We start from the raw sequence: 25,404 nt of genomic DNA on the forward strand, positions 1-25,404 counted from the left end.
TACAACATAGTCACAAGTCACAATGTAGATCATACTCACAATTGCAATGTAGATCATAGTCACCAGCGACAATGTAGAACATAGTCACCAGTCACCATGTAGAACATAGTCACCAGTCACAATGTACAACATAGTCACCATCCACAATGTAGAACATAGGCACCAGTCACCATGTAGATCATAGTCACCAGCAACAATGTAGAACATAGGCACCAGTTACAATGTAGAACATAGTCACAAGTCACAATGTAGAATATAGTCACCAGTTACCATGTAGAACATAGTCACCAGTCACAATGTAGAACATTGTCACCAGTCACCATGTACAACATAGTCCCCAGTCACAATGTGGAACATAGTCACCAGCCACAATGTGGAACATAGTCACCAGCCACACCGTACAACATAGTCACCAGTCATCATGTAGAACATAGTCACCAGTCACAATGTGGAACATAGTCACCAGCCACACCGTACAACATAGTCACCAGTCAAAATGAAGAAGATAGTCACCAGTCGCCATGTAGAACATAGTCACCAGTACCGATGTAGAACATTGTCACCAGTGACAATGTAGAACATAGTCACCAGTCACAATGTAGAACATAGTCACCAGTCACCATGTAGAACATAGTCACCAGTCAGAACGTACACCATAGTCACCAGCGACAATGTACAACATAGCCACCAGCGACAATGTACAACATAGTCACCAGTCACCATGTAGAACATAGTCACCAGTCACAATGTAGAACATACTCACCAGTAACAATGTAGAACATAGTCACCAGTCACAATGTAGAACATAGTCACCATTCACAATGCACAACATAGACACCAGTCACAATGTAGAACATAGTCAACAGTCACAATGCACAAGATAGTCACTAGCCACAATGTACAACATAGACACCAGTCACCATGTAGATCATAGTCACCAGTCACAATGTAGAACATTGTCCCCAGTCACAATGCACAACATAGTCACCAGTCACAATGCACAAGATAGACACTAGCCACAATGTACAACATAGACACCAGTCACCATGTAGATCATAGTCACCAGCCACAATGCACAACATAGTCACCAGCGACAATGTACAAAATAGTCACCATTCCCAAAGTAGAAAATAGTCACCAGTCACAATGTAGAACATAGTAACCAGTCACAATGCACAACATAGTCACCAGCCACATTCCACAACATAGTAACCAGTCACAATGTAGAACATAGTCACCAGTCACAATGCACAACATAGTCACCAGCCACAATGTACAACATACTCACCAGTCACAATGCACAACATAGTCACCAGCCACAATGTAGAAAATTGTCACCAGTCACAATGTAGAACATAGTCACCAGCCACAATGCACAACATAGTCACCAGTCACAATGCACAACATAGTCACCAGTCACAATGCACAACATAGTCACCAGTCACAATGTACAACATAGTCACCAGTCACAATGTAGAACATAGTCACCAGCCACAATGCACAACATAGTCACCAGTCACAATGCACAACATAGTCACCAGTCACAATGTAGAACATAGTCACCAGTCACAATGTAGAACATAGTCACCAGTCACAATGCACAAGATAGTCACTAGCCACAATGTACAACATAGACACCAGTCACCATGTAGATCATAGTCACCAGTCACAATGTAGAACATTGTCCCCAGTCACAATGCACAACATAGTCACCAGTCACAATGCACAAGATAGTCACTAGCCACAATGTACAACATAGACACCAGTCACCATGTAGATCATAGTCACCAGCCACAATGCACAACATAGTCACCAGTCACAATGTACAACATAGTAACCAGTCACAATGCACAACATAGTCACCAGCCACAATGTAGAACATTGTCACCAGTCACAATGTAGAACATAGTCACCAGCCACAATGCACAACATAGTCACCAGTCACAATGTAGAACATAGTCACCAGTCACAATGCACAACATACTCACCAGCCACAATGCACAACATAGTCACCAGTCACAATGCACAACATAGTCACCAGTCACAATGTAGAACATAGTCACCAGCCACAATGCACAGCATAGTCACCAGTCACAATGTAGAACATAGTCACCAGCCACAATGCACAACATAGTCACCAGTCACAATGCACAACATAGTCTCCAGTCACAATGTACAACATAGTCACCAGTCACAATGCACAACATAGTCACCAGTCACAATGCACAACATAGTCACCAGTAACAATGTACAACATAGTCACCAGTCACAATGCACAACATAGTCACCAGTCACAATGCACAACATAGTCACCAGTCACAATGTACAACATAGTCACCAGTCACAATGTAGAACATAGTCACCAGCCACAATGCACAACATAGTCACCAGCCACAATGCACAACATAGTCACCAGTCACAATGTAGAACATAGTCACCAGTCACAATGCACAACATAGTCACCAGTCACAATGCACAACATAGTCACCAGTCACAATGTACAACATAGTCACCAGTCACAATGCACAACATTATCACCAGCCAAAATGTAGAACATTGTCACCAGTCACAATGTAGAACATAGTCACCAGCCACAATGCACAACATAGTCACCAGTCACAATGTACAACATAGTAACCAGTCACAATGCACAACATAGTCACCAGCCACAATGCACAACATAGTCACCAGTCACAATGTAGAACATAGTCACCAGTCACAATGTAGAACATAGTCACCAGCCACAATGCACAACATAGTCACCAGTCACAATGTAGAACATAGTCACCAGCCACAATGCACAACATAGTCACCAGTCACAATGCACAACATAGTCACCAGTCACAATGTAGAACATTGTCACCAGTCACAATGCACAACATAGTCACCAGTCACCATGTAGAACATAGTCACCAGTCACAATGCACAACATAGTCACCAGTCACAATGTACAACATTGTCACCAGTCAGAATGTAGAACATAGTCACCAGCCACAATGCACAACATAGTCACCAGTCACAATGTACAACATAGTAACCAGTCACAATGCACAACATAGTCACCAGCCACAATGCACAACATAGTCACCAGTCACCATGTACAAAATAGTCACCAGCCACAATGCACAACATAGTCACCAGTCACAATGTAGAACATAGTCATCAGTCACAATGTAGAACATAGTCACCAGTCACAATGTAGAACATAGTCACCAGTCACAATGCACAACATATTCACCAGCCACAATGTAGAACATTGTCACCAGTCACAATGTAGAACATAGTCACCAGCCACAATGCACAACATAGTCACCAGTCACAATGCACAACATAGTCACCAGTCACAATGTACAACATTGTCACCAGTCAGAATGTAGAACATAGTCACCAGCCACAATGCACAACATAGTCACCAGTCACAATGTACAACATAGTAACCAGTCACAATGCACAACATAGTCACCAGCCACAATGCACAACATAGTCACCAGTCACCATGTACAAAATAGTCACCAGCCACAATGCACAACATAGTCACCAGTCACAATGTAGAACATAGTCATCAGTCACAATGTAGAACATAGTCACCAGTCACAATGTAGAACATAGTCACCAGTCACAATGCACAACATATTCACCAGCCACAATGTAGAACATTGTCACCAGTCACAATGTAGAACATAGTCACCAGCCACAATGCACAACATAGTCACCAGTCACAATGCACAACATAGTCACCAGTCACAATGTACAACATAGTAACCAGTCACAATGCACAACATAGTCACCAGCCACAATGAACAACATAGTCACCAGTCACCATGTACAAAATAGTCACCAGCCACAATGCACAACATAGTCACCAGTCACAATGTAGAACATAGTCATCAGTCACAATGTAGAACATAGTCACCAGTCACAATGTACAACATAGTCACCAGTCACAATGCACAACATATTCACCAGCCACAATGTAGAACATTGTCACCAGTCACAATGTAGAACATAGTCACCAGCCACAATGCACAACATAGTCACCAGTCACAATGTACAACATAGTAACCAGTCACAATGCACAACATAGTCACCAGCCACAATGAACAACATAGTCACCAGTCACAATGTAGAACATAGTCACCAGTCACAATGTAGAACATAGTCACCAGCCACAATGCACAACATAGTCACCAGTCACAATGTACAACATAGTCACCAGCCACAATGCACAACATAGTCACCAGTCACAATGCACAACATAGTCACCAGTCACAATGTAGAACATTGTCACCAGTCACAATGCACAACATAGTCACCAGTCACCATGTAGAACATAGTCACCAGTCACAATGCACAACATAGTCACCAGTCACAATGTAGAACATTGTCACCAGTCAGAATGTAGAACATAGTCACCAGCCACAATGCACAACATAGTCACCAGTCACAATGTACAACATAGTAACCAGTCACAATGCACAACATAGTCACCAGCCACAATGCACAACATAGTCACCAGTCACCATGTACAAAATAGTCACCAGCCACAATGCACAACATAGTCACCAGTCACAATGTAGAACATAGTCATCAGTCACAATGTAGAACATAGTCACCAGTCACAATGTAGAACATAGTCACCAGTCACAATGTAGAACATAGTCACCAGTCACCATGTAGTACATAGTCATCAGTCACAATGTAGAACATAGTCACTAGTCACAATGTAGAACATAGTCACCAGTCACAATGCACAACATAGTCACCAGTCACCATGTAGAACATAGTCACCAGTCACAATGTAGAACATTGTCACCAGTCACCATGTAGAACGTAGTCACCAGTCACAATGTAGAACATTGTCACCAGTCACAGTGTAGAACATAGTCACCAGTCACAGTGTAGAACATAGTCACCAGCGACAATGTAGAACATTGTCACCAGTCACCATGTAGAACATAGTCACCAGTCACCATGTAGAACATAGTTACCAGTCACAGTGTAGAACATAGTCACCAGCGACAATGTAGAACATAATCCCCACCGACAATGTAGAACATAGTCACCAGCGACAATGTAGAACATACTCACCAGCCACAATGTAGAACATAGTCACCCGTTGCTGAATTAACACTGAGAGAGTTCAGGTTTTGAAATGATTTGCCGTGAATACGTCCGAAAATTTAGTTTCACTTGCTGATATTCCCCTTTCAAATGATTATCTCTATGTGTGTACTGAAACCAGTACTGACTGACCCCGTGTAGGATACTGGGAACAATATTTGATTCTGGTGGATGCATAGCACAGTGTAGTACCGTACAGTACAGCACAGTATAGAATAGTATGGTACAGCATAGTATACAATGTAGTATAGTCGGTTCTGTACTGTATTGCTTTACTCTTGCTTGACAACGGTATAAGAGGCTATACCGAAACGTCGCATCATATATAATAAAGAAGTTGTTATCCATAAAGTATTATACTTTTCTAGTAGCATAGGGCAATGTAGTATACTAGGGTAGGGTAGGGTAGGGTAGGGTAGGGTAGGGTAGGGTAGGGTAGGGTAGGGTAGGGTAGGATAGGGTATAGTTGAGCTTAGCTTAGCGTAGTGTTGAATAAAGCTTTCCAAAAGCTTCATGGTTGACATGTACAGGGCAAATCGGTGACAGAAATAATGTCCGATGCTGCTCCGTATTTTCTGTCTAGGGGAAAAAAGGTTTATCTTGTCGCCAGCCTGGTATGATCTCTATTTATAAACACATGATTAATCGAGATTTGCTGTCATATGATATATGAGAGTAATGTTGACCTTAAGGGTTTTCCACGGGGAGGATTAAGATGTCCAGCTAATTGTTCCAGTAGGAACATAGATGTCGCTCAGCTGCATGTCACTTGGTAGGCTGTGAGAACTTTTCTTTTGAAGGAAAAGTGACACCAAGTTATTGAGAAATGTTTGCTAACTCATCCAACCCAGGAAGCATCACTACATTATGTTACCATCAACTAGCACGTGTACATTGAACAAAGACACTACTTGTGTTGACACAAACACACAATAGATGTTGGATTCCTGTACCTTCAATCTTAAATCTTAACCAGTCGTGAATAAGATGGTGTTCTGATGTGTAGACTTGTTAACGTCAGATTGCGTAACAGATTCCAGTGGGTTGTTAAGGGTAAAAGTGAGATGGACAGTATATAAATGATGACATCAGCTGCTTCGGGAAAAGGGTATACATGCATATACATGAATGTGTTGCCTTAAAATACTTATAGTCCAATAGAATTAGTGGAAAAAATCACTGAACCGCCAAAAAATTGGTAAAGAAATGGTTTTGTGTTTATATCATTTACAATGGTTATGTAAACAATATATAAAAAGTCCTCCCTTGGATGTTGATGCTAAGTGGCTTTTTGGGGTAAAAAACTGTGAAAAATAGTATTTTTCAATTATATTTTGCTAACTGAAAATAAGTCCACAATATAGTAAAAAAATATGGTGCTGCAAATACATCTGAAGTAAACAAAATAGTAAACAATGAAAATAAAAATTGCCAAAAAACCATGACGTGGGTTGAACGTGGATTTTGGACACTAGCGCACAGGAAATGTGTTCATGAGAGTTATCCTCCCTTTGTTTACATTATCTTGAAGTAGCAGAATGGAAAGAAAAGGTTCTGTCATTTACAAAACACAAACTAGATGAGGATATGGTTAGCTTAACAGAAAAGGATTAAAAAGACAGCTGAAAGCTCCAGCTAAAAGAGATGATGAGAAGGACTGAGGAGATTCTGCTCCCTTAATAAACCACTATATGCACTGCGATCATGTAAGACTGCGCACCTAGATGATAAAAGGGGACATTCTGTACCAAGATTTAGGAGACTTTGAAGAAAGATATGACAAAATGATAGGTTAGGAAAATATTATAACATTTATATTTTCTTTGCTCTATATTAATTTTAAAACAATTTCAAAAGGTGATTGAAGGATAGCCCTGTTCTCTTTTAACTTTAACTGGCAACTAGATAATATCATGTGAGCAGAATTGAGTGAACTCTAGCAAATATGTATAGTATAGCTGGTATTTTGATCCGATTTGAAATCTCAGCAACAATTAAAAAACGGACTGAAATCTACATGAGCAATCTGTCTTTCTTCGCTGGACGGTCCTCTGGACAGCTTGATGTAGGCTCAAAAAAACTTAAAGTGTTTCTACACACAATTAGTTAAAATATTATGAATATTTGATGAAGATCCTGGTGCATGTCTCATAGGATTCCCGTTCGTATATGAAGGGGTTTTGTGTACATTTGGGTGGTCCGTATCTTATAGTTATACACGGGTATAATCCATATTTGTATCGTATGTTACTGAAAGTGAGACTGGAAATATATGCATAAATTAAACCAGTGTATGCTATTTATAAATTCTTTTAGTATACTATGTCGACCATCTCCTTACACACACACCATCACCACATTACACACACAGGACCTCCACTTCACGACAGACACACACCATCACCACACACACAACACACACACACACACCATCACCACATTACACACACAGGACCACCACCTCACGACACACACACACCCACCCACCATCACCACACACAACACACACACACACATACACACCCCATCACCACATTACACACACAGGACCACCACCTCACGACACACACACACCATCACCACACACAACACACACGCGCGCAGGCACACACACACACCATCGTCACCACCACTCCACACATGGACACACACCACGCGCGCGCGATCACACACGCATGCACACACACATAACTGCTGAAGCAGAGCAGTATATCTTGCATATCGTCAGTTTCCAAGTATATTTTCCTGTGTCGACTTAAAAGCTGAGTTACTTATTTCTTTTCAATAAACACATCCGTATTTTTGTAAGTAGTATTTTAAAGAATTTATCTGATTCGTCATACTATAAAGTTTAACTACAAACTTTCACAGATATTCTATTACAAATTTTTAATTTTCCTCACAAATCTCACAAATATTTGTAATATTAACGAGTTGGTAGGAGAAGCAACATGATAATTGTACAGATGAATCAATTATCAGAAATATGAAGTCGCGAGCCTTGTACCACGTCTTTAGAATGGCATTCATTTGTCTTTGAAATATTTAACAGCTTAACAATAACATCCACACATAGTGACCATGTATGACCAAATCGCTATCACTGACGATGAACCGAGGAAAGCGCTCCACTCTCTATAGTGTTTAAAATCGCATCAACCAAATTGGGATAAAATTTACAGATGTTACACTTTCACCTTCCCTTTAGACTTCGGTGTTATGGTGGATTAAGAGTGTTAAAAACCTGAGCTGCATTGTGTTTCTCTCGCCTCACCGAAATATGTCCGGCTGATTAGTGACACATGGATGAAGCGAGAGGAAGTCCTTATGTCAATGTTATGAAATCATCAGCCACATAACTATTTGGTGAAAACACAACGGGGTGGCATTATTTCAAGACAATTAATAATGTTTACCCGGCAATTAACAGTATCAAACGTCATTATGAATGATACAGTTTCTTAAGGGGAGATAACTCTTGCAAGACTAACCCCAACACTTCTGTATTCAGACATCATAAAGTTGCTTTAAAACATTACATACCTTTTAATCGCACCATTACCGTTTTCCGCCCAAGGCGTATGGTAAATTTGTTATATTAATTTGTTATTATTGACTGATCTGACCGGCCATTCATTCCTTAAGCAAGTGGACAGTTTTTACAGCGAGGTAACCAGGGAGATAATGTTGTATGCAGTTTGGTGAGCATATTTCAGTCTGGGTTCCCAACAAGTTGTTGGGGTCACCCCTTCGGACACGCTCTTGTTACTACTTGGTTTACGGATCCGCTCACCGTAATTTTTGTTAAAGTGGAAAACAAACTTTCCCTTTTTTGTAAATACCACAGACAAATAAAATCCACATAAATAATTGAAAACTTTATTGAAACTGAATTTCTGTTACGAATATAGCATTGTTGCAAAACAACATTTTAAATATTGAAACAAATAAAATCGCCGAATTAACGTTACCGAGTGAAAATGCTGGGAGTTTTAAACCCTATTATAGTAGCAATTGAGAACACCTGAATGGCTGATGGCATATTCTATTTTTTAAAACAACCTACCTGTGGTGAAAGCGATTTCGGGGGAATAGTCGGAAAAAGCAGTTGCTGTTTTTTATCACCTACGATAGGCATAATGCTGTAAGCAATGCGTAAACAAAGTAATGAAACAAGTGTGTCCTTACAGTTTGGTAGGAAATCATTTCCATCCGGGTGTGGTATTTGTTTGATGGAAGATTTTCTGATATCTTGAAACAGTCATGGCGCTGCTGTATAAATGATTCGGCAAAATGCTGTAAATGAATCAATAAAATGCTACGATTATAAACAATAGTTGAAACAGAAATAGGGATGAAACTGCTTGACATGACATGGTGGAGAATAACCAACACCTTTATACATGGACCATGGACAGACAGATACCATGATTTATTTGTATTTGTATATATAGCAATGTAAAGGGAGGTAACTGATACAGGTTTGATCATTTACATACGTGGCAGTTCTGTGAGCTCTTGCTCACACCAACTCTACATACAGAAATTGAGCCCCAATGAAGTTATATCCATCTAAGAGTCAAATATTTATTATAAATGGGTCTTGAGATTTGTTCAAATTGTTAATAATGGCAATGGGATAACAGCTGAAATAGAAGTGTGTTACATTGGCTGCTATTACAGCAGATGTTACTAGCATGAAGATTTTCATTGTATGCTCTGTTACCAGCTGTCTGAGGTTAAAATACTAAATATTCCTGCGTTATTTAACAGATATCCCTGTCCTGATTCAGGGACTTCTGTGGCCATTTCGTCTACGTCATCAAGATTTGCTGTGAAGAGTTATGACACAGGATTCATTGTTTGAATCCTGTGTCACTTTCCTCCATCATTGAACTTATACTTTGTCATTAAACACTGTCAGGCAGGCAGGCAGGCAGGCAGGGCAGGGCGGTATCCTCGGAGACGCGAGCGCCTTCGGCTAGCTTCGGGATGGCGCCCACACCTTTCCAGTAACCCTGGGGGCTGTAGTAAACTTTCTCCATGATGTAAGCACGCTATTATCCATTCAACAGTCTGTCTAGACTTCGACACACCGAGTGGAGTTTCCTTTATTGGGGGTCTCTGAAACTCTCAACACGTTGAGGTCTAGACAGACTGTTGGTATCCATAGCCATAAGTGTGGATACCATCGTTCGCAATCCCCGTTTGGTATCCATGGGCGACAGCAACGTCTTGTTGAGAGTGATGCTGTAGATGGTGTGTTTGTCGCTTCTCAACGCGTTCATGGGGGTGTTTGAACGTGTGTTTATCGAAGAGATCCTGTTTGAAGAGGGTGTGTTTGATGAGTTGTTTCACCACGTATTTCTTGACCTCTTTCGCCTTTCGGATCTCACCGTTGTCGGCTTTCAGGATGGAATTCATCTTGGGTCTCAATCCGATGTATTCGGCGATGGGTGTTCCCGCGCATTCATCCTTCATCTTGCCGAGGACCTTTTTATTGGTCGTGCTGTGTAGGGCCTGGTCTGGGGTGGGTAATCGCTGGTGTCGTACAAGTGGCTGTGTTTTGCCATGTCTTCGTACACGTCCTCGGTGCGTATATTCAACAACAAGGAATCGGTGTCCATGTACAGCAGCTCACATCGATCACCGTACTGTGGTTTCAGTCGGTTGTCGGTAGAAATCGTACATGAGATGTTTGGAGAGGTCGAGAATGCTTATCCTCACGTAGATGGGTCGGTTGAGCTTGATGTGGCTTTTGTTCATGTGCAGTGCCGCCAAATCGTTATCGAATAGCTTGCTCCGGTTAAAGGCCGGGCTGGCGATGAGTTTCCTGAATTTTTCTTCCTCGTGAGATCAAACGAGTTTGGCCGTCACCCGTTTTCTCAAGTTTTCAATGGTTTTGCCGAACACAGAGTTGTTCATCAGTTTGTAGAGGTTTTTTCTCAAAATCGCTTGTGGCCTGTTTTCTCAGCTCGGTGTTCAACCGACTGTAAGGTTCCATCCAGGGACTTTGATAGAATTGCAGCACCCGATGTATTTTGGCCAGCTTCAAGCCCAGCGACAGGTACAGTTGCAGATTCCGATAGTGCACCACGTACTTGGTCTTGTGCATCAAGTTCGCAACAACTTTTTCCACGTTGGCCAGGTTATTTTTCCCCAGCAACGTTAGTGTTGATAGTCCGACATGCAGTCTCGGTTCACCGGCAACCGTTCGGGAGCCAGCGGATAGCTGTTGTGAGCAGCGTGCAATGCCTCGGGATACTCCAGATCCACTTCGAGGATGTAGCCTTTGTTCGAATCTGGCATGAAGCTCGTGATATTGATCTCATAGTCCAACCACTTGAACCCGCCTGTAGGTAGAGACTGGCTCATGGCCAAACAGTACAGGTTGTAGGCGTTGAGATACAGGAGATGGTTGGTGGGCTTGCTCGAGTCTTAGCCTTCCACGTATTTGTTGTTGGCTTTCGCGCACTGTTTGGAGACCATGGAAATCCCACCGTGCATGCCTTTTTTGATGAACAGGTGCATGTCATAATCCGTGAGCAATTCCAGTTTGACTCCGGTTTTCTTCAAGAGCGCATCCCAAGAAAGACTGGGGCTGGTGTAGTACCAGGCGGGGTTGAGTCGATACTGTTTCAAACACGTTGTTCTGAACATCTCGAATACGTCAGCCAGCAGGAGCATGTCCGTTTACAAGTACAGGTCGTGGTAGTCGCCCAGATTCTCGAAACCCAGTTTGTTCCACACATTCTGAGCATGGTCGTAATCGTCCTGGGAGATATGGGATTCAGTCAAGATGCTGTAAAATTGGTCGATGGGAGGTAATCTGGTCTCGTCGAACTTGGGCCAATCGTCCATGTACTCGTACGGGTACACGGACTTTTTGAGCGGCAGAGGTCGAGTCGCCTCATTGGTGTATTGATGGGTTATGGTGAAGGTATCGTTGGCCTTGACCAAACTATCCAGCGATGACAGGAGGAACTGAGCGCTATCCATAAATCTCATACCGTTTAGCGAGAACGAGATGTATTTCTCCATGTTGTTGGGGATGCACTTGATATCACCATATTCTAGATGGCCTGCATGATCAAGTGAGCATGGTACCCACTCAAATTGTGCAAGACCACGGGGATGTTGATTTTGTGGGGATCAATTCTAAGTTTTAAGCTGCACGTGTTGGGAGCAGCACCTTTCAGGGGTTGTTCGCACATGCGTCATCCTCCGGCGTCATATTCATGGGAGCAGGATCCGACAACACTTCTTTGATGTTTTTCTCTTCGCGTTCTAAGAACGTGAGAAACGTTTCGGTTACGTCGGGACCTCGATCACGGGAGTCTCCGTTTCACCATCGCATCGAACGACCACGTACCCGAACCCGCAGGCTTGGTGTTCTTGCATTTTGTACGTAAAACTTTTCTCCGGGGGGTGGCACAATGTGGTCGAACCGTTTGATGAGTGCTTTGAAGTCAGCGTAAATGATGTAAGGCATGGGCATTTGATGTTTGTGGTTGATGAATTTTAAGATATTTTCATGTTCTCGAGGCATGTCGATTCGGATCGCCGTTTCTTCCACGCCTCGCCAATCCTCCCTGTGCGCTTTCAGCAGGTCGGCTCATGTGAAACCGTGCAGACATCATTCGCAGAAATGTTTCTTTTCTCTATGCGTCGATTGATTGTACAACAGTCTGCTCAGACTTTCAGTATGTGTATAGTGATACCTACCCTCTTTTTCGGTCATAAATAAATTGATTCTGCGCACATCATCGGGCATGGAGCTGACTCAGTGTACGATGGTCGCATTGCCTTCGTGGCCGAAGATGTTCATGGCTAAATGGTTTAGTTTTTCAAATCGGGTCCAGTTAAGCCCGTCGTCTTCGGGGTAGCTCGAAGGTCTGTTCTTATTAATATCTACTGTAAATAAGCCAGCTCTCACCGAATATACTGCACAGGCATCGTCTTTATTATTAATGTTATTCATGGCTTTTTTATTTCTGTAGTAAGGTTGCAAGTCTAGGTACGATCCGCCTTTGAACGGTACGTAGTTCGATACATCCAGATAGATGGTGTTCACACTTCCCACCACCCACCCTGAGCCTCTGTGCGTCCATCATTCCAGCGATTCTTGCATTTTTTGTAGGAGTCGGATTGAAGTACGACTTCCTGCTTACCTCTGAAATAAGGCTCGATGGACTCGGTACTGCCATCCGTCTGCTGTTTGTTGAGTGACATGTTGATGGTCAACTGGTATTTAATACGTTTTAAATCATCCAAGTCTTCTTCGACTTTGTCGGTGATCAGGGGTTTGATGCTGTTGACGTCGGTGTCAGACTGGACGATCATTTTCCAGCCTCTCAGATACTGACCCACGGCATGGTCTGTCGGCACGAATCCCAACTCAACCGGCTCGGTGTCTTCCAGCAGGGTGAGCATTTGGTCTTTCCTCATGCGAGAATAACCCTTCAATCCCCATTCTTTAGCTCGGAGTCTGAGGTCTCCCACGGTAGGGGGTTTGACATATTTCATGTCGAGCAAGGCGTACGGTTGATGTTTCCTCATGCGAGAATAACCCACAATTCCATGACTTTTAGCGAGAGCTTTGAGTTCGCCGACGGTCGTCATGATTGCTATATCCACATGCAAAGTCAAATGTCTAATAGGTTGTTGTTTTCAAAGGGAGATAACACCATCAGCATTCTCTCTTTTTTATTAACTGAAGCGCTCATAAAATATTTTTTTAATTTTTAATTTTTTTAAAGATTTTATTCTGAAAATCAATTGGTTTCAGACCACGTCTGCTCTGTGGGCTTTACATCACCGATAATGACATTTCACACCAATCCCGCACACTTCGCACATGTAGCTCTCGAAACCCTTTCAGATGGACATCATGTGTATGTTGCAGTACCCTTAGGTCCTGAAGTTCTTGTCGCAAGTCTCGACTATTCCCAGAAACACGTATTGACAATGATACGGAGCGGGTCTCATCTTCGCTGTATGCACTTAGATACATTTTTGTCTAATTGCTTGGCAATCATTATGGTGGCGGCTAGTCCTAAGGCCACAAAAATCAGCTCCCGGTCTTGTTGTGACTTGGAAGGGGTGTAATACTGAGAGAGGGTGGGTTTGCCTCCAAGGGGGTCGAGTCGTTTGCCAGTGAGCAGGTAGTATTGTTGCATAGCGTTGTCGACGTCTTTGAACGTTCTAATGGCATTGTTTTCGCGTTGGAGTTGGGCGTTGATGAAATTGATTCTTTCCATTCGTTTTTTAACGTACTCTGCTTGCGAGGCCTGCAGTTGCTCCACGGCCAAATCGTGACGTTTCCATTCCGCTTCGAGCTCGGCGGCGTTGGATTTGTGTAATTAGGAAATGAGGGAGTTGACTTAAGCGCTCATAAAATATTTTTTTAATTTTTAATTTTTTTAAAGATTTTATTCTGAAAATCAATTGGTTTCAGACCACGTCTGCTCTGTGGGCTTTACATCACCGATAATGACATTTCACACCAATCCCGCACACTTCGCACATGTAGCTCTCGAAACCCTTTCAGATGGACATCATGTGTATGTTGCAGTACCCTTAGGTCCTGAAGTTCTTGTCGCAAGTCTCGACTATTCCCAGAAACACGTATTGACAATGATACGGAGCGGGTCTCATCTTCGCTGTATGCACTTAGATACATTTTTGTCTAATTGCTTGGCAATCATTATGGTGGCGGCTAGTCCTAAGGCCACAAAAATCAGCTCCCGGTCTTGTTGTGACTTGGAAGGGGTGTAATACTGAGAGAGGGTGGGTTTGCCTCCAAGGGGGTCGAGTCGTTTGCCAGTGAGCAGGTAGTATTGTTGCATAGCGTTGTCGACGTCTTTGAACGTTCTAATGGCATTGTTTTCGCGTTGGAGTTGGGCGTTGATGAAATTGATTCTTTCCATTCGTTTTTTAACGTACTCTGCTTGCGAGGCCTGCAGTTGCTCCACGGCCAAATCGTGACGTTTCCATTCCGCTTCGAGCTCGGCGGCGTTGGATTTGTGTAATTAGGAAATGAGGGAGTTGACTTAAGCCCCTCCGACCATCATCGCGATCGTGGCCTTTTTTTATATATCATTTCAAGGCCCCTTACTTCAATATGTTTTCCGGAGATGCGTTGCTTGACGAGCGTAGCTGATGGCCAGTGGGCGGACCACAGCGGCATGATATGTGTCGTTGATGAACGTTTTTCCGTGGGGATTAGACATGATAACATAACGTGTAAGTTAACCACTAATTGTGGGTTTGTTGCTGGTGGGGTCATCACCACCAATGGCAATGGCATCGTCTTTTGTTGATGAAGCCATATGACTGCGCTACCACGGCATACAGAATCCACGGCGGGGTCGGTTTACAATGCTTAGCTAACCCTCATTTTTTTACCGGTGCCTACTTTTTCGGATTCTTGCGTTTCTTCGTGACGTTATCAATCACCTGGTGGGGGATCATCTACTCCTCCGATGCAGAACCGTTTCGGTGTTTAGCTCCGTCATCTTGCATATCATTAGTCGAACATTTATGTTTAAATTGGCAGTGCTTTGCCGTAAAGATCGCTGCGGTGGTGGGAGCTAATAACAGACCATATCGGTGATACAGCTTGCAACTGAGGGTGTTCAAGGCGTGACTGATAAACGGATCCCCGTCTAGATCTTCGGACAAATAAGGTCGGTTTGCAGGTGGAATGGGAAGCAGTGACGAAGCGATCGCGGTGTAACATTGCGTCATTTTCACTCTCCTCCTAGGATACCATTTGTACGAGCATGTGGTCCAACTCCATCTTGTAATACATCAATCTGTTTTTAAATCTAACATAACGAAATTCTGGCACGCAGAACGAGGGGAATGTCAGGTAAAACAGCCGTAGAATTTCAACGTCATCATGGTTTTTACCTATAGGTTACACATTTAATTTGCTAAGCAGGTTGCTTGATTTTGCTAAGCAGGTTGCTTGATTTTGCTAAGCTAGCACACCGCATAAGCCACGGGTTGGTCTGTTTTCAGCATGAGTTTGGCGTTTTTTCGTTTGGGCTAACAAGGTTCTCACGCATTCTGGCTCACAGTTTGGTGGGAAAGACGTCCTTTTCTCTCAAACATTCCTCGAACGAATCCCTATCCTTGCAGTGAAACAGGGGGACCCATGCGTCTGTTCCCTCAGGTCTTTCAGGACCAAGTTGAATTTTTGCGTGAGGACTCAAACCCTGTGGCTCATGTGGCGTACCAAAAACGCTAAATACGATAACATGTCTCTCTTTTTGGTGATCTCCTTGTTGGCACTGCAATCGTCTAGGATAAACAGCGTCGATTTCATGCATCTCCGCATTGTTCATCACCCATGCTCTCTCCGCGTACGTTTTATTGACGCGTATCGTAGGGTAAAGAATCACGATATGAACGAACACATTCCAATAGTACTCTTCCAGCAGATCCAAGACTTGATGGCGCAATTCGGATCTCAAGGTAGTTCGATATTAATAGAGGGCTTGCACGAATCTTCCATTTTGTATATTAAGCTGCGCATCCATGATCATGTACAAATAAAGGTTTAATTTACCGTCGGTTTGAGCCTTCTTGGAGATTTGGATGGTGATCCCCTCGCTACCGTTCTCGATGCGACGCCTGCTGCCGTGCAGTTGATCATCGTATGTGGCTCGTATGTCCAACCAGAGTGCGTACTTGGTCATCAGGTTATCTTCTAGCGTCACGTAGGAGAGGCCAACTGACGATCGCATTGCTTTCCGGTAACTTTTGGATCTCGTCCTACTGATGGCAAGCGTGCATGCCTTGGCTGAACAGCTGGTTGGGCACGCCCTTGACTGTCACCTCGACTTTCGTGATCTCGGGTTCCAATACTTTTTGTTGACCCTTTGAAACGGCTGAAATTCTTCCACCGGCAGGATCAAAACGCCCTTAATCAATCACGCGGGCACATTCAGATTGCTGTTCGACAGCATGTCGCTCTTGCTCGTGCCGATCTTCCGGTGACGCAGCATGCGATTGTACAGGATGGCTAACGTGCCCGAATACTGGCTGCAAATCTGTCAAGCCAATTCCGGATTCGTCACCTTGTCGAACTCCAGCGAAATGTTGTCGATGGTGTAGTGACTCTCTGCGGCGTTCTCCACCACGATCGCGTGGCTGTAATTGTTAAATGTGAGTTCGTACTCCTGCCGGTCGCCCAGCGTGGCTTTGTAGAAGGGCATATGACCTTCCAGCAACTCGAATTCGAGCAGGATTTCGAGTCAGTGGACACTCAGACGGACAAATCCCTTGGTACTTCATGTTTTCCCGTTTGCTTGCAGTTCTCCAGAGGTCCGTGTAGCTGAAGAACACGTCGCTGTCATCGATGCTCAAAATTTCGTTCCCGCTGATTTTGATGGTCGTTTTCTTCACGATGGCGCGACCCAGGTTCCCCATGACTTCTCGCCTATCATCGTCAGATTCCAAACTGATCTAAAAGGACAGTTCCCGGAACGATGACGTCGTCCGCGTCCATGTTGGGAAAGCGCATCAAGATTGTTGGTGATCGTCACCGACTGACCAACGGCTTTGAACCCGAGGGGTTCTCTCAATCTTTGGAAAGGGTTTAGTTTATGCCCGTATTGCGACGACATTGTTTATATTGAATGCGACGACATCGTTTATTTTGAAAGTATGTTTTCATATCTTCAATAGAAACATGGCTGAAGGTGGTTATGATGATATTGAAATGGACGATTGTGGGGACCTCTTTGCTTAATGATGATGATGATTAGGCAGACATGTCGTTAATGAGCGACCTCTTGAGTGACGAACTCTTAAAACAGACCGTCAACGATTATTACGATGCTTTGGGACAACATAAAAATTACGTCGAGCCGCCGTTTCGAGACCCTTCCAAGATTTTTATCGATAGGAAGGGCACGCTGCAATTGAGAGCAGATGCAAAGGTTGATCTGATGAACACTCGCATGAGACAACCGCTCGCTCTGCTGACACTAGCCAGAAAACACAGTGTCCAATTCGTTCGTGAACCTGCAAGATTATGGCGGTGCATGACCCAAACAACTTCCGTCCAAGGTCATCCAAGATCTGGAAAAAGTAAGGACTGGACTTGACAATATCACCGCCAGAGGTAATCTGAGAGACGGACGTGCCCCAACGTGCCAAAGAAACGTAGGACGGCAACGAAAAATTATTGAGCGCACGTACTTGGACGAACCCTTGCCCGGGTTCGAATTTCCCCTCAGGGAACTGCAAGGGCTAGACAAGGCCTTGCAAACCATTCGTGGACAACATGGCCATACTGAAAGAAATTGAAGATCGTTTCGCTTATGTGACAACCAAACTCGAACAAGAGGATGATATTGATGATGACATCAACCGACGTCGGAACGAGGTAAGGATACGTCAGCTGCACGATGAACGATTGACCCGATTGGAAGTGGCATCCGAGACAAGCTTCAATCCCAGATCAGCCACGTGTGCGAAACCATCTACCGAGTGTTGAAGGGCTTCATTGTCTCAACCCTCGTCTTAGTGCTGACGGGCGGTGGAGGTACAACACCGACAACACCACCACCCAAAATAGGCGGCGACGTCAGAGACTGGATTCAAAAACATTTGAAATTGCTCGGTGAAGTCTTGGGGAGACTGGCCGGCAAAGCCGCCGAGGCCCTGTCCGGCATCTTGGGTAGCATCGTGTCCTGGTTGTTGGGCTTGTTGTCAAAAACGGTCACGGGCTCGGTCAGAACCTTTGGGCGTTCGTCGTTGGCATGGCCGCTCTGGCGTACGTTGCCGCTAAAGAACTTTTAACCAAATGAGGCACAACCCGACGGCGATTTCGCCGACCACGAGCGCCGTTTTACGATCGAGGTGTTGCTGATGTTCGACCTCCTTGTGTGGTGATGGGCGTGGTGGTGGTGGTTGAACGCTGGGCTGTGGTCCTGGTGGTGGCGTCACAATTGCTGTTTCACCGGTATGCGTGAGCGGTGGGACTCGACTCACGTTGACATCGGGATCGTTACCCAACGTTTGATCGGCGGTCGCGATGATGATTTCGTTGTTGTAGCCCACCACTTTGCAGATCCTCAGTCGCATGTCGCTCGGAGCCATGTACAGTCCCATGCCGAACATGTAGTCGACTTTCGACTGGGCGTATTCCAGTGTGTCCTGGTAATGCTGGATGGCACTCGGTAAATCCACCAGTCTGGCGATGACGTCCTCGGCGTTCAACACGGACTGTTTCTGTGCGTTGAATGCCGTCTCTCTACCCACGATGTCGGAACGGGTTAGTGACTGCGCACCTAGCATTGCCCATACGTATGTTCGAATCGAATCGTTACACCGTATGGTACCGGCGCGAGAGAACCCTTTCAACGTATCCAGCATGAACATTTTCCAATCATCTTCCATGTAGGAGGACTGCTCCACCTTTTGAATGGTGGAAGCAGTAACTACTGCACCTCTAAAGTTCATACGATCATCTCACCATTCATTACTCGACAGAGCGAGGTGCTGACGTAGAAAACCTTTTTTTTTAAAGTAAATCATCACTGACTTCTTTCACGGATCGCCCTCCATTGGACAAAATGCCTAACCCGTGGTTTGGACCCAATATACGCCAATCCGTTTTAGGATCGATTTCGAATTCGCCGCAAACCCGTTCGTACGTACGCCGATTGTAAAGATTGTCCGATGCGTTCCATGACTTGTCCTGTGGGATCGGGGCGCTGATTTCTTTCAGGATGCGCCTGATTTGGTAGTACACGTGAAAATAAAACATGGACTGACTCAGCGGTCCACGACGCGTGTCATTCAAGGTCAAGCAGCACCCCGTCGTTGCACACCACACGGCGAAATTGAGTTGATTCTGCCAGAACTGCATCGGGTTGTGAAACCAATCTTATATTATCTTTACACTCGCGACTGAATTAAGCCTATACTTTCCAAAGACATTGAAAAATAGACCTCGAAAGTGGGAACCCTCCTTGGCATCCACCACGATTTTCATGTGCGTGAAATCGTTAGCACTTAAATGATTGCTTTTAGAATAAATCACTTCCGGCTTGTACTTGGTTGTAGCCATATTGAAAGTATATGGTAGTGTCTCGTATATGTGTAACAATTAACCAAACAACACTCACTTACTGGGCTGGGGCCCAACACAACCCTCTATTTAAACTCATTATAAACATATACAGCAACGTAAAGAAATCAACACTTAAAAAGTTCAAACTCAATCAACTAAGAGCACCATGCCTCACCCACATCTACAACCTGCTACACTCACAACAGCTAAACGACATACAACACACACCTCCCATTACAAGCTTCATTCACGACGAACCCCCACCCATCACAGACACTACCCTAGATATCATCCTCCACAAGCTACCAAAAGACACCAATAAATCCACTTTAACAAACATCACAAACAACTACATCAACAACAGCTACCCCATCCACACCCATATATACACAGACGCTTCAATCAACCCAAACAAAACCACTGGTATCGGCATACATGTCCAACAAAAAAAAAACTATTACAACCAACCTCCACTATACAAACCAGACAACAATAAATACTGCAGAACTAACAGCTATTCTCACTGCACTGCACCTAATTCCCACCCTTCCCTAAACTAACTTCCTCATCCTCTCCGACTCACTCAACCCAATTAGGCAAATAGAAAACAAGCACTACAAATCTCTACAAGTACCTACACCGAAACGTCGCACTCATTGCAATAAAGAAGTTGATTATCCATAGAACTAAGTTTTCCTTCATGAGTGGTGTGTGTCTAAAATATGAGACACCCGTCTGTGGTCCCAAACTTTTATGTGAGTTTGTAAGTGACAAGTATATACCCACGGTGTGCGTTTATTTCTGTATATGAATGTGTGTGTGTGTGTGCGTGTGAACATATAAAGATCTGTTTGTTGCTATATTACAGACCCCCCCACCAGAGATACAGAGCAAAGGGACGTTGTGTGTTTACTGCAATGAAAGAAAAGCCAATTTCAACTGGACGTACCAAGTACAATCAGTATACCGCATCCAGTGGAAGTTTGAGGACATTTTCATGGCAAATTACACAGAGCGTCGTGCAAACCTGACACAGGTAATATGAACTATAAGACGGATACAGTGAGACAAACAACAACTAGCAAATACATGCATGTGAAAGTGAGAAATGGAGTTAGATATTTTGTCTGTAGCCTGTAAACTGACAAGATCTGTTTTCTTCATTTAAGGAGTCCCTCAGTATTAACCAGAACTACAGTGGCCGTTTTGCCCTCCTAACTCCAGGTGATGTTGGTTTTAGTCTCACCAACGTGAAGAGGGCTGACCTAGGAACCTACAGGTGTATCATCACATTAGACAGCGGAACAGGAATAACACTGCAAGGAGGTTTAGAAGAGAGACGTACTGGTAATGGTTGATGTCGTAGTGAGAGCGGTTGACATTCATGTAAATATAAACATAGTTTATGTCCCGATATTTCATCATGTAGATTGAATGAAGAAATAGTACTTCATGAATCTCTAGCACATCACACACACACACACACACACACACACACACACAGACACAGACACACACACACACACACACACAGACAGACACACACACAGACACATACACATTCATATATATATATATGTGTGTGCGTGTGCATCAGGACATGCAGTTATGATTATTTTCGAGGGCAAAGGGACATATGTATGTTTGTACATGTAGGAATATTTGCAGATATACAGAAAAGATGGAAGTAAGGTTCTGAGTGAGTGAGTGAGTGAGTGAGTGAGTGAGTGAGTGAGTGAGTGAGTGAGTGAGTGAGTGAGTGAGTGAGTGAGTGAGTGAGTGAGTGAGTGAGTGAGTGAGTGAGTGAGTGAGTGATTACCCACTGGGCTATAACGCTTTAACCACTATGCTATCCCAGCGCCCCGAGTGAGACTGAAGCTCGGACGGAGGAACATACACGAGGAGCTAGATGAGAGACAGGCAGTTCCTACAGTGAGGATAACCGTAATAGATATGAACGTATAGCTTCACTCAACAGGATTCATTTGCAGATAGACGGGAAAAAGAGGAGACGTGCAGTCATGGAGTTGCCATCTTTAAGTGGACTCGGACTTGGGAGGAGCCTTTCGAACACGTACAGTGGCAGTTCAATGAAACAACGATTGCCAGTACAACCAAAGAAGGAATCAGTAGGGTAGGTGTCATGGCAGCAATCCTCCTGACTGACCTATTGTCACATGGAATCGGCAAGTTCTTTACATACATTTCAATGTATGAACTGTTTAAAATGAAACTGTTAGCTATGTTGTCACAATTGGGTTTAATTACTTTATCCATAGCGGTTCAATAATTAAAACACTTTGTTATTGATCTGAAGTTTAATTCAATTTACATCACCTCAACCCCTCAACGCAATTACATGTTCAGTCCTCAGTAAAAGTCAATGTATCATTAACTGCAGTTCCAAAAGTCTCTGTACAATAAACCCTGTTGGTGCGAGTATCAGTTTTGCGTTCTTGCATCCACAGTTTGCGTTGGTCATCGTCTTCAATATCCCCTCTGTTTGTTTCTACAGGATTCACTGCACATCACAGCCGAGTACAAGCCTCGCTTCCATCTGCTACAGGCAGGTGGTGTTGGGTTTGGTCATCGTCTTCATGTAATATCTCCTCTGCTTGTTTCTACAGGATTCACTGCACATCACAGCCCAGTACGAGCCTCGCTTCCATCTGGTAGAGGCAGGTGATGTTGGATTTGGTCATCGTCTTCATGTAATATCCCCTCTGCTTGTTTCTACAGGATTCACTGCACATCACAGCCCAGTACGAGCCTCGCTTCCATCTGGTAGAGGCAGGTGAGGTTGGGTTCCGGCTGGAGAAGGTCAGAGCCGCGGACGCCGGAACATACGCTTGTGTCATTACATTTCCAAGCGGAAAATTTAACATTATATGGAATTTGGAAGTGAAAGGTAACTCTTGCATGACGAATGCTGTGTTTCTTATTGCCTGAGGCCTTTAATGACTGACTGACTGAGTATGATTTTACTCCGCTTTTAGCAATATTCCGGCAATATCACGTCGGGGGACTCCAGAAATGGGCTTCACACATTGTACTCACGTTGGAAATCGAACCCGGGTGTTAAGCGCGACGAGCGAACGCTTTAACCATCAGGGTACTCCACCGCCCCTCTAAGGCCCTTAAGTCAACAAGCGCCCAACACAAAAACGATGTAAAATATAGTTTGGGTAAACATTGGACACTTGAACAATGATCAGAAATCACTTGAACAATGATCAGAAATCGCTGAAAGAACCAAAGATTATGCTGATACATTATGATATCATGATATTTTACAGAAGTACAAAGTGGCAACTTGAGCATTGCTGTCATCAACCAGGAGACGCTGTATTGTGGGGAGGAGAGGAAGTCGGACTTCAGCTGGGTAATATAGAAGAAGAACAATATATTTTATGTATCACCATTTTCCACTTACAGAGCATTTTATACTATAAGATATATAACATAATTATGGAAAGTAAAGTCCAGCCCTACGAGATACAAATCTATAACAAATAACAAATAGTGTATTATGAACACTGTCGGGGTAACAAAACATACCAGTATGCGAAATACATGTGGCTTTTTCGGCCTAAATCATATTTCATGTTTTTACGTATCCATGCCACCCAGGAAAATGGGGATAATACATTTAGAGGAAATGATTTAATAATCTAATGGCTGTATTTCATGTGAATGTTACTCAACATTAAGAGACGTTTATTATCATCTGGTGCAACTGTGACACTGTATTATTATATACCCTCTATTTCTCCTGTTCACTTATGTTTCTACCATGCAATAACCGTGCCGTGTATAGTGGACACGACCATGCATGTTTCACGACGTGAGTCAGTAGTCATCTATATATAGTAAAACTAATTTAACTCCAGCAACATCGACTGCACCTCTTGTACATGTAGCTTCTCTGCTCGTCGACTGTATTGGGATTACAGCTAAAGGGAGGTAACCTTCTTTCTCCACTGTATTGGGATTACAGCTAAAGGGAGGTAACTCTCTTTCTCTCGTGCGATACAGTTAAGTCATATACTGTCAATTAAAAATGCATTTGGATTTAACAAGGAAAGGAAACAGGTAGATTTGTGACCTTTACCACACTTTCATAGCGGATGGCGTCTGTTTCATGCCAGATTTAGCTCAGGCAGAACGTATTTCTATCATGTGGAGGTCACTCAGTATGAAGGTCAACCAATTGTATACAGACACTGAGGTGTGATCCACATTGTTTCCCATCTTGGAGTCTTCAGGTTCCAGTTTTGGTAGGACAATTCACGACCCATTCGTGCCATTTGTGACGTCAATACAAAACATCAGAACAGAGCAGTACTCCACTCAGGCCGGGATACTCGGCAAGAGAGGTACAAATATACAGTTGAGAATACACAGGATGGCGGGATGGTTTACATGGAAGATTGTACAGTTTTCATGATGGCATTACTGACTATACACAGTTTTTGTAAAACACTTATTTCGTTTTACAGTTAAACAATTCGTTAAATTTTAACACATTGGGTTTTTTAACATAATAGTTTGGGATATATATATTTTCCTATGACGTTAGAAGGAAGAGAGAATACTATAATGGAATTTATCACCGTTCTCTTCACGTATGTGAATTTTCACATTCTTTCTTCGATTGGAATTTTGTGCCACCTACCGACTTCTATTTGTGAATGATAGCAGGATGTTCTAAACAGGAGTAATTTAAAAGTTTCATGGCCAGTTTCCTTAAACCGTCAACGCCAGGGAATAACCAGTCCCGACTATATGCCGAGACAGATTCCCCTGAGTGTAAACGTTAAACCAGAAGGGATGTGGCTGGATCGCCGACAACCAGTGTCTGTCTACTTTGTCTGGGGTGCTTCTTCTGGTAGCGGTGTGGTGGGGTAGCCTAGTGGTTAAAGCGTTCGATCGTCATGCCGAAGATCCGGGTTCGATTCCCCACATGGGTACAATGTGTGCGGCCCATGTCTGGTGTCCCCCGCCATGATATTGCTGGAATATTGCTAAAAGCGGCGTGAACCATACTCACTCACTCACTCTTCTGGTAGCATCCGACATTGGTGCTTGGCTGACGCTGCACAGTAATATCTCGTTGCATGATGGCGGCCTGTGAACAGTCTCTACCAGTCACTTTACTGACACACGTTGATCTAACAAACGTTACGTTTTCA

General features: G+C 43.6%; 1 protein-coding gene across 7 annotated transcripts in view; it reads left to right on the plus strand.

Annotated features, from left to right (window-relative positions):
* LOC124260024 overlaps positions 1–25,404 on the plus strand; it is a 31,831-nt gene that overhangs the window by 3,852 nt on the left and 2,575 nt on the right. For 5 of the 7 annotated variants that reach the window (XM_046694266.1, XM_046694268.1, XM_046694265.1 and 2 more), the window contains exons 2-6: positions 21,084–21,248; positions 21,382–21,559; positions 22,204–22,346; positions 22,952–23,120; positions 23,509–23,594. In XM_046694266.1, the coding sequence (XP_046550222.1) occupies positions 21,084–21,248; positions 21,382–21,559; positions 22,204–22,346; positions 22,952–23,120; positions 23,509–23,594 (741 nt within the window). Of the gene's footprint in view, positions 1–21,080; positions 21,249–21,381; positions 21,560–22,203; positions 22,347–22,839; positions 22,895–22,951; positions 23,121–23,508; positions 23,595–25,404 lie in introns of all 7 variants that reach the window. The other 2 variants (XM_046694264.1, XM_046694269.1) reach the window with 2 other exon arrangements.

This window comes from Haliotis rubra, unplaced genomic scaffold (genome assembly GCF_003918875.1).
Source record: "Haliotis rubra isolate DU_JTF1 unplaced genomic scaffold, ASM391887v1 Scf748, whole genome shotgun sequence".
NCBI classification, from domain to species: Eukaryota; Metazoa; Mollusca; class Gastropoda; order Lepetellida; family Haliotidae; genus Haliotis; species Haliotis rubra.